At 49.5% G+C, this 11027-nt stretch overlaps 2 protein-coding genes across 2 annotated transcripts; both read left to right on the forward strand.

The window, feature by feature from the left end:
- Window positions 1–2817: 2817 nt before the first annotated feature.
- AAFC00_003771 (uncharacterized protein) lies at window positions 2818–4139 on the forward strand (the record flags this gene model as incomplete). The annotated part of the gene is made up of 5 exons (XM_069343294.1): window positions 2818–2874; window positions 3051–3078; window positions 3222–3271; window positions 3379–3950; window positions 4079–4139. The coding sequence occupies 5 exons, from the start codon at window positions 2818–2820 to the stop codon at window positions 4137–4139; spliced, it is 768 nt and encodes a 255-aa protein (XP_069201120.1).
- A 1109-nt stretch (window positions 4140–5248) lies between these two features.
- On the forward strand, window positions 5249–8298 carry AAFC00_003772 (uncharacterized protein; the record flags this gene model as incomplete). Its single annotated transcript, XM_069343295.1, has 9 exons — window positions 5249–5419; window positions 5477–5521; window positions 5580–5665; window positions 5728–5999; window positions 6114–6439; window positions 6494–6814; window positions 6872–7179; window positions 7237–7395; window positions 7458–8298. 9 exons carry the CDS (start codon window positions 5249–5251, stop codon window positions 8296–8298), a joined length of 2529 nt encoding a protein of 842 aa, XP_069201121.1.
- Between the last annotated feature and the right edge of the window lie 2729 nt (window positions 8299–11027).

The raw sequence follows: 11027 nt of genomic DNA on the forward strand, positions 1-11027 counted from the left end.
AGGGTACACAGCTCAAGAACCAGACTCGGCGGCCTTACGACAGGATCCTACCATACCACATCCAGATATTGATCCAGCAGCGCGAAAAGCGGTTGACAACCAACCAAGCAACACTTACACAGTAGAGGATATCCGTGGAGCGGAGCGTGAGATACACATGAACAAGGCTCATCTGATCCATTTTAGTCAAGGTGGCGCTCGGAATCAAGGTGTTGTGCGGCCGGAAGCAACTGTTGCACCTATTCCCGAAGATTCTGATGCGTATGGAGGTGAGGGGGAGCTCGAAAGGCCAGATTTGCAGCCTGCACGAGCCTGTAGCAATGCTACGGAGGCGATGATGCAGCTCTTGAACAGCAGCGTAAAGCGCCGTCGTGCCGTACTTCCTCGAGTACATCCTGCGGTCGTGAATCACCGTACCGATGCACTCCCTGTGTTCGATCATGAAACAACCGCCGTTGAAGATGCTGCAGCGGCGCAATCTTCAATCTCCCTCGAGATTCCTGCGACGCCACCTGTATCAAAATCAGTAGACCGGCCAGCAGCTGCTGTAAAGATGTTCTCAATGGAGTCTGATTCATCACCTCAGCAATGGACCCCTGCAGAAAGGAAAGAGGTGGATTCGACTTCAAACCACTCAGAGACGAAGGCAACAACCAAGCTCCACGCAATAGCGCGAGAGACGCCAGTTACTCCGTCTAAAAACTGCGGTGCGATGAATACGCAAGCCGAGCCTGGTTCAAGAACCAATCGAAGAGCATCTCAACATCAGGATGAATCTCCCAACTCAGTAATCATGGCAGAACTCCCCGAAAACAATGTCTTCGCACCACGATCATCAGGGCTCATCGACATTGTCGTTCACCAGCCAAGCCCTAGACAAAACATCCCCACTTCCGCAGGAAAGACAAAAACATCACCTGATGGAGAAGAGGCTAATAAAGAGCAAGAGATCAATTTAGCAAAAGTGATAGCTCCTCATTTCTCAGAGGTTGTCTCGACTTCTGATATCCCTGCTGGAAAAGTGCTAGATGTCGCAAAGCAAAGCCCGAATGAGCGGGACGGCGACGATCCCGAAGTCGAAGAGGTCCGAGACGCATCTGTCAGCGAATCTTCACCAGTCAATGACGATCGCCTAGTAGCTGCTCATCTTCCGAGAGAGATTGCCACGGATGCAGAAGTTGGCCACAAGCGGCACAACAACAGCACTGAGACCTCACCAGCGAAGCGCTTGAAGCGTGGTCCGGACCGAGCTATGGGTCCACACACATTCCAGGCCGCCGTGGATCGCAAGGCCAGATCTGCGCGGTCACCGAGGCGCCGAGTAACCGAAGGCGGCTCACCTATTAGTCACACGCCAAAAGATGCGTTTGTACCATTCGAACTTGATGCCAGAGACGAAAACTTGGCTATAAGGTCGCCCCAAATCTCGAGCACATACTTTCCCATAAGAAGAAAGTCCCGAGCTTCGCCAATTGGTTTGACGAACAGCACTGTGGATAACGGCAATCCTTCACTGATAGGCGGCAAAGGTGTAGATGCCATAGAGCTGCCTTCTCAGATTCATCGAAGCCCTAGCGCCATTACTCATCGTGAGTTGCATGACGAGGTTGGTGACAAGGATCGAAACCAGCAGCCAGCTGAGTTACAACTTGGAAGTGCCAAAGCTCAAGGAAAATTGTGCCCCGCTCATATTTCAGATGGTGTTCCAACCACTGTACAAGCGGAATGTGGTGCTGGAGATCATAATCGAACTATGGCTGCGGATGAGGCCAGTGGTGCACTGCGAGGGGGGACCCAAGCCGAGAACAACGTCGAGGAGTCGACAGCCAGAGACATATCTCAGGAACTTCCAGACAAACAGGCAAAAACAGACTCTCTGGTCAGCAGCTTTGAACAGCGCATGCAAGTTGCTGCGTCCCACCAGCGTCCAGTATACGATGTCCTTTTCCGGATGGGACACGAACTTGTGAAGCCTCTCGTCGACGCCGAAACAGCCACCAGGAAAATGTTCGAGAACTACTATCAGGACTGTACCAGACTCGTCGAAGAAATGGAGGCGTCACGCGAGCGAATGCTGCAGCAATTTGTCAAGGGGACCACTGCTTCGAAGAATGAACTGGAAGTGGGCTACAAGCAAACTGTAGAGCGGCTGGGAAATGACATGAAGAACGTCGAGCTTAGTCGAATCGATTATAGGAAAGAGATGCGACAACGAGCTGACGTACCGACTAAGCTTGCTTTCCTACAGGACTTTCTATGAGTAGCAACGATGGTATGATTGTGTATCTTCACTTCCTGCTCATTGCGAGCCATACATGTTATGACCAGCTTTGGTCTTCGACGCCTGCTTCATGTTCCTTTATATATAATTTATCATTGTCGATCAGCGACAAGCATAGACAAGCATGTATCGGACTCGTCTCGCGTTGCACATTGTAATTACTGTAGTTCTCATATGAAACTCTCCACATCCAATTGGCGGAGTGAAGCAAGGACCCCGTCTGTTCTACAGATCAAGAGCCGATCCCCCCACGTCAATTGTGGACCCTTGAAACACGTCACCTATCGGGGCCGGAGCGCGGTTTATGTGTGCTTGTTCTGGAGCGCCATCGAGGCGCCTTGGTTGATGTGTTGAGTTCATTCTTACAGACTCGTCTTTTCTTTATTACTTACCTACATACCTCAAGTCCTCAACTATAAAAGGTAGTCGCGCAACTTGATACACGAAACACAGGGTCGTAATATCGACACCACCACAGCCAATCCATTCTCAATCTCAACCTCCGAACACGACGTCATCTGCAGAACACTACAAGGATGTCCTCGGGCTTCCACCCTTTCGGTGGACGTGTCAGCCGAAGATTCGGCGCTGAGGTACGCGACGAGAATGAGTTGTGCTTGCATTCGAGAAGAGAGACTCGGTAGTCTATCCCAATGGCTACTTTGGTCGATTTACCATCTCCCGCATGTTTCCGTCTGAAGACTCACGGCCCCTCATCGATAATAGCGAACACAGTATACTTGGCGCTAACATGAGGGACCTTCGATAGCTGGCTCCAGACGATGCATATCTCTCCTGTAAGTAGCAAGACTGTTGTCGAATGAGACGTGGAAGTAGTGCAGATACAAATCGCTGATTGAGTTTACCAGATCATGATATTCGATGTATGTTACGCTAACCCAGCAACGACCCGGGACAATGGCTGATGCGCAGGATGCAGTAACAAGAGAAGATATCGATTGTATAAAGAATGATTGGCTTACGGATAATGTACGTACTTTGAGACTCAACCACAACCATAGTCCGATTTGGTGGCTACAGTGCAATGGGTTCAATGGATCCCCTTCCAATCTGGCGCTGATAGGTAAATCGCAAAGGCCATCGCATTCTGGGAAGAATACCTCGAGCATGAGAAGCTGTCAAAATTCCCCAAGGCACACATCTGTCTCCTACGTCCGAGTATGGCCTTCCTCTTGCTACAGACGCAAGATCCGCTTTCCTTGAAATCCGCCCTGCCAGACTTCACATACACCACCCACATCTTCCTTCCGGTCAACGACTGTCGCGCAGTCGATGTAGCAGAAGGTGGCTCTCACTGGTCACTTTTGCTTGTTTCGATCATCGATGGAGTCGCGTTCCACTATGACAGCTTATTACCGAACAACCTAAACGAAGCCAAGCTGCTGAGTCACCGCATCAGTCACTTGTTGGGCAAGCCCTTACGATTCATAAACTTGGAAGACTCGCCTCAACAAGAGAACGGTAGCGACTGTGGTGTGTTTGTTTGCCTCCTCATGCAGCATCTGCTATTAAGCAGGCTGTTGCACGCGAACGCGAATGAAAAGATCAGCATGAGTATGAAAGGAAAGGACATTGACGCTACCGGAGGTCGAAAGGAGATGATCCGCGTCATTGAGATGTTCAGAAAAGAGGGTGAAAGACGAAGATCGTGAGTCCAGCCCCCTGCCTCCTACATGTCGACTGTTCTGTTCCTTGACTTTGACCTTCGAACTTTTCGTTATGCAGTGGTAATAGGCTGAGTAAGAGCTCTGCTAACCAAGTGGTTCGCGCGTGAAGGAATTCTGGACACCGCAAAAGCATAGACTCCAAATCACCTCCCCGTATTGGTGATGACTGATGGACCGACGGCAGTCTTGTCCTTTCCTCAGTTCCCGATCTCTTACAAGGAATGCATGCAATCGTGTCATGATTTCCTTCCATCAATATGCAGTCGTAGATGAGGTAAAGACTCCATGGTCTCACGACAAAGAATGAAAAAACAGCCGTATATGAACGCGAAGCATCGATGCGGCTCTTCATTCAAGCTCCAGTGATTCCTTTGCTAGCAATCTTGTTGACACTGGCAACATCACTGTAAATATTGATTCCAAGCCTGTCTATCTCATCTTCGCAAAGATCGCCCTTTTATGCCTCGAACATATAATATTTTACATGTCCCAGAGTCACGGCAATCATTGCAGATGTACTAATTATAAGTATCTTCACGAACGATGTTTGTGGAATGCCAATTCGCGGGGTCCTTTCGCGTTCGCAATGACCAAACCATGGATTCGCAGACGCATTCTCTATGAGTAAGGCTGAGAAGTCTCGACTTGTTTTACACATACATCGCATAGCCACAGTCACGAGGATATCTTACTGTTGACCATCATCCAGGTTGACCCAGCCAACCAGGCGAGCCAGATCGTACCAACAGCTTGTGTAGAAATGTATGATCTGCGACTTGATACCAGCCCCATACCCCACAGGTACCTGGAGCTTTGGACGAAACCAAGCTCAAGTAGGATTCGCCCAGAAGAGCTCCAAGTCAATCAACTTCTAACGATCCCTGCGTGTCTCGTCCATCGACGGTCCCTGCTGCACGCATGCTGTCTTGCTATGTTGCTTGTATCGTCCAATCCCACATCGCTGCCATGTCTGCCAAGGGAACAGACTTATCACCCCTCACCCATTGGATTCAATGTATCATCCAAAAGGTGGGCAGGATGCGTTATCTCTGAAGCTGCACTGTATATACATACCTTTTTAGCCTTTGGGCCAGTCACATTCGGATCCATCGCTGCTGACAGGTGACAAGGTAGGTTGCCGCCTGAATGATGTACAACATCTAGCCAAATTCAGACATGCTGCGGCTCGCCTGACGTCCTGTGCAACTATTTCTCCCCTTCGGTTCCCGAACTTATAGTCGTCTGTCATTCTTCTTTTGGGACCTCTTGATAACTGACTATGTCTGAGAAAACGTCATTCCGTGTGATTATTGTTGGGGGAGGTATCGGGGGTCTTACGCTTGCCAACTGCCTCCAGCATGCTCCTATTGACTATGTACTGCTGGAAGGTCGGGAGGAGATTGCTCCTTATGTTGGAGCTTCCATAGCATTGGTTTCCAATGGTGCTCGTGTAGGTCATTGAATTCTGCTATCAGAAATGAGTGCAATCTCATGGAAACTTGTGTAGATACTTGACCAGCTCGGTTGCTACGATGACATGGCCGAGGAACTCGTACGTATATCCGAATCATGACGTTGTCAACTAGCAGGACATTGCTGATGTCGGGCAGGAAGCGATCTATCATGCGGCCGACAGGGATAGTTCGGGCAAGTTGATCCATCCGGCATTCGATGGTCCTTCTCTGTCCATCCCCAGGTATGTTATGCAGAAAGCTTTGGCAAACGATGGAGACGAATCTTTGCTCATGATATCTGCAGATCTGGATATGCTGTCGAATTTGGCGAACGTCAGCATGTTCTCCAAGTGCTATACAGTAAGATCCAAGACAAAGGCAAAGTCCTCACTCGCAAACGTCTCGACAGAATCGAAGACGGACCGGACTGTGCCAGGGCTATTTGTACCGATGGCAGCACCTACGAAGGTGATGTGATCATCGGCACAGATGGCGTTCACAGCCGAGTCCGTCATGAGATGTGGAGGCTTGCAGATGCAAGTGATTCGGGTCTGATTTCGATTGAAGAGAAGCAATGTAAGTTCTTTGTCAATCCGTACATTACTAGAGTAAGCGAGTATATGCTCGTGATATCATATTCGGCTATCACTCGATCAGACTGATTGAGAGGACATACTAAACTATGTCTAGGTATGTCTGCAGAGTACAAGTGCATGTACGGAATCTGCGATCCGGTTCCAGGCTTCACCCTGCGTGGATATGTAAATGTCAACTGCATGAAGGATTCAGACGCGATGGTGATTGGCAGCAAAACTAATGGCTTCTATGTTTTCCTCATGGAGAAAATGGACAAGGTATACAAGGCGCCTAACATCCCGACTTTTACCGATCAGGATGCCATCGACTTTGGCAACAAGTATGCAGATCTCAAGGTTCTTCCAGATTTGCCATTTGGAAAAATGTGGGAAGGCAGACGCTCACAGAAACTCGTGGCCCTCGAAGAAGCTGACTTCAAGGTAATATTGATCCCCAGTAAGACCCCCAAAAGGACATCAGCTGAACAATAGCAGACATGGACATATGGTCGTATAGCTTGCCTCGGCGATAGTATTCACAAGATGACTCCCGACGCAGGACAAGGCGGCAATGCTGCGGTGGAGAGTGCTGCCGCGATAGCCAATGAACTGAAGAAGCTCGTGGACAACACCACTGGTCGACCGGAGAAGAAAGAGGTCGAGGCAGCTCTGATGAGATATCGGAAGAGCCGCGAGAAGCGCATCTCAGCTATACTGAAGGCATGCAATGAACTAACACGGGTCCATGCGCTCAGTAATTGGTCCAATTATATCTTCGTCCATCACCTAGCTCATAGGCTTGGGGATGAACTGATGGTACTATACCGCGTTTCTCGAAATATTGTGTGCAACACCTATACTAACATGAGTTAGGACTTCCAAGCTCAAATGATCATTGGTGCTGCCAAGATCGATTACCTGCCAGCACCAAAGAGGTCTCTTGAGGTAAACATGCCGTTCAACCCAAAGATGGGTGAAGGGTACAAGGAAAGCAAGCTATGGCGCGCTTTCCTCGCTCTGCCCTTCGTTGCCCTGTGGTACTTCGCGAAGTGGTACGCCATGGACCCGACCTCGGCATTTGGACATGCCGAAAAGGTGCTGCCTACTGGTAAAGTTAAATGGGCTGGGGGTTCGGTTCCTCTTCTGACATCCTTCTATCACATCAAATGGCTAGATGATATGTGAGTCGCCGGTCTGTATATGGTGATCGAGTCAACAAGACTGACATGCAGTCACAGTGTGGGCCCAGTGATTCTTTATTTCGCCTCTACCATTTATGGCTATGATCCCGAGACCAGATGGCAATCAACGACCTTTTTGATCGATATTGCACCTCTACTTGCAATTTTCTATCTTGAGTCGACTCGCCGCTCAAACGCACTCACGCTTGCCCAGATGTATGTTTTTTATCCGGCTGCTTCACTTTTGGGATAAGTGACAACACTGACAGCACTTACAGACCCATCCACATACTCATCCCTGCACAACTTGCTGGAATTGGCTCTGTGATACCCTTCTACTGCTACCTGCACTACATATCCAATCCGGTAGCAGCCTTCATGGCAACCGACAAACGCCTGACCAACGTTTCCTATTCTCTCGCTGTCCTGCCAGCTATTTTCTTGACATACTACCTGCCCACAGCACTGACCATGTTCCACCCTTCGCTCGAAGCTCGTCAATGGTGGAACTGGATCTGGCAACTCTTTCCCATCTGGGTTTCTACAGCGACGTGGCTACTCAGCAAGCTTCGTCCATCAACAATGCGTTCCGATCGTCTCTGGGCTCCAACACGCGACTTGTCTATCATGTACTACACAGTAGGCACCACAGCCGCCATCTCCACGCTCACATGGTGGACGACCCTCTCGCTATCGGGTATCTCCCCCCTCACCCTTTTCTTTCCCTCTGCGTACGCCTCCGCAGGTACCGACATCGACAGCTTCGTCAACATCTTCCTCAAATGGGACGAACTGCTCATGTTCGCCAACGCCTTCTTGTGGCTCGCATACATCTTCTGGGACCTGAAAGTCGCAGGTATAATGCAGACGTCCTGGGCCAGAATCGCGGTCTACTCCATCGCGAGTCTGGTCGCTGTCGGTCCGGGCGCGACGTTGGGTCTGGGTTGGCTGTGGAGGGAAGACAGGATCACGAACGGCAGGCATTGGGCTGCTGTTGTTAGTCCGGAGATTGCGGGCACGCCGGCGAATAAAGAGGAGGCGTTTGAGAAGGTCAGGAAGGATAGTGGGACCGAGAGTGGTGTGGTGACTGTTGACGGCGACAAGGTTTTGGTGAATTAGCTGTTTCGTCGTCATCGCGCGAAGGTGCGAGTGGAGAAAACATTCGCTACTCAAGAAAATGAAAGGGGCAATGTCTGCCGTTACATAGATTCAACTCTTCCTGTCTTGGAGTTCGCTTCGTCGTTGGCATATAGCTAGCACCACGCACATAACATACACTCGGTATAAACTCTCCTGTCCTGACATCTACTATCCCATCAATCCAGCATATCTATCGAGTCAAGAATATCCGAACTAGATCATCACAATAAGCTCGAAGCACCATCCAGGGAGAAAAGGACAGGGTCGCCATAGAAACAAGTCTAAATAACGCCAAAGCGCCAACTAACTGTATCCAATCGATACTCAGATCTATAAACCAAGATATGAAACCAAGATATGAGACTCACTACAGCAAAACGAAACTTCAAAACCCGTATATCAACGCATGAGACCCGTTGTAGCAGCGACCAGAACAAAGGAAATGCAAACAACGACAAAAGAGAACCTCTGACGGCTTGCCTATCGTCTTGACCGGCAAGAAGATGTCCATGCCCTGGGTACGAGTGAATGGCTGAGCGAGCGTCTTTGCTCCACTGGAGATTTCGTCTTCTATTTTTTCTTCCGTAACTTCGTATTTTCTGTTTCTGTTTCTTTTCCATTTCCATAGGGCTCTGTAAGGAGGGTAGCTGGGAGACCGGCTCGCCGCTGTGACTGAAGGCTGTGATCATCGGGGCATGGGTTGAGACCTTGAAGGCGCTCGGGTAGGTAGGCCGGCATGTCTCCTGCAATGAGGGGGTCCTCTTTCATTCTTTTTTCATTCTTTTTTCATTCTGTTGGGTTGTCCTTGTTGAGTAGGTGGGTGAGAGACCGGCTCGCCGCTGTGGAGACCGTGACTTTTTGATGGCCATGAGTGGCGCTTACGCTCTTGGAGCAAGGCATGAAGGCTGTCCTGGCATGGTCTCTTTTTTTGTGATTGCTGTTTTTTTTGTGATTGAGATGCAAGTCTTGTGGTCTGATGCCGAGTTCTTGATTGCGGCAAGCATTTGATAGCGTGTTTTCTGGGTTTTTTTCTCTGGGGTTTTTTCGTTTTTGCTGCATCTTGCCTTGTTGCTCTGGCATATCCCATTCCAAGCAATTCTTGGAGTCAAGACTTTCATGCGCGCCTCCTCCACGCTTTATACTGCGACTCACTCAAGCAGGTCCACTGTGCCCTTAGAGTCTAGCTAACACAAGCCTGCGATTGATCTTACCCGAGATTCCCGACGTCAAGGCTCTCTTGCCCTCGACAAAAATGCACCCCTCGGATCCTATCCAACCACCATACACCTGGAAAGAATCGACGTTGAACCAGTCGCTACGTGTGCAGACGCCTTGGCTCACATGGCGGCCGTCGGGCTGGCAGAAGTAGAATTCGATGCTGCCGTGGATGATGTAGTGCGTGTTTGCGTCTCTGTGTACGTGGCTGGGCAAGGTGGCGTTTGGTCCGAAACGGTTGTTCGAGACGTAGGGAAACCCGGCATTCAGGACTCGGATCTCCTCGCGGGAGGGATAGAAGCAAGTTGTGATTGCGTTCATGATGGATTGGGATCTTGGTTGTTGATGGTGTTTGAAGAAGTTACGGAAAGATTATGTCCGAGTCTGTAGATCAGATGACGATATTTTGATTCTCTTGCTTTGATGTTATGCTTGCTGAATGACGCTGCTGTATGCTTCGAACGGCAGCACATGGTACCTTATATACAAGAGCACACTGCTGACCGGCCGTCTTTGTATACCTATTCCGGAACCGAGATGTCTCTACATCCAAGACTTGGCTGAGACCCGAGCGGATTAAATCTACGAATATAGAGATTGAAAAGCGCTCTGACAACGCCATTGTTTTCGTCAAGGAGAGAACTTCGAGATACTGTCCGTGCGAAACTGCGCGGGTCTCACGGGATATCCCAAAATAGAGAGCAGGTCAATACCAATGCCCGAGACCTCGCCAGGAACAAAGAGGCAAAAACTCAATTCCAGTCCCGAGCTTTGGAACATGTGGAATTTAAATGAACTTTGTCGCTTCAAGACTTACACAAGGTGATATAACACCAGACCGTCGAGGCTGAGGGGGTTGCCCGCAGTGCTCTACTGCCCAGGAACAATGTCGCTCCAGCAAGAAGGAAAGTGAGCGTCGCCAATCATAGGGAACTCTTGAATCATCTCTCAATGCCCACTTACTGTATGGGTATGTCCAGATCACAGTCTTTGGTTCATATGGCTCATGTATAGGCGAATTCCGTCAACAAGGCCACCAACATCGCTAGGCTTCACTCTTGCACCATAGCTTTCCAAATTGTCTGCAAGATGCTTGTCATCTCGCCTCCTGCAAGGGTCTTCCAAGAAGAAGGCCGTTACAAGACTGAATCAAGTCCGACAGGTGCTTGCACATAGTCATCTGCAGCCAGGTAGCTGTAAAGAAAGCCTATGATCATCGCCCTCAAAGGTGCTTTCATGTTGCAAGGCGTATCTAAGCAAAGTCGATTGTTCGAGTCACCGCTGGTCAGTTCTACGATAGCCAAGCCGGCTCAGATAGCATTGTATTCGTCCTTACTACAGTCCCTGCTTGGTTTAACGTCCACATGGAAACGGCAAGCACCGTATGAATAGGTAGCCAGTCTTATTAGTAGCAAACCCCGTAGAAGTGGGAGCCGACTCTGAATGTCTGAGAGTATCCTTTCGACTACGATAAGCAATTCCATCCGGCATAC

This window comes from Neodothiora populina (assembly GCF_041146345.1).
Source record: "Neodothiora populina strain CPC 39397 chromosome Unknown canker_contig_16, whole genome shotgun sequence".
NCBI lineage: Eukaryota > Fungi > Ascomycota > Dothideomycetes > Dothideales > Dothioraceae > Neodothiora > Neodothiora populina.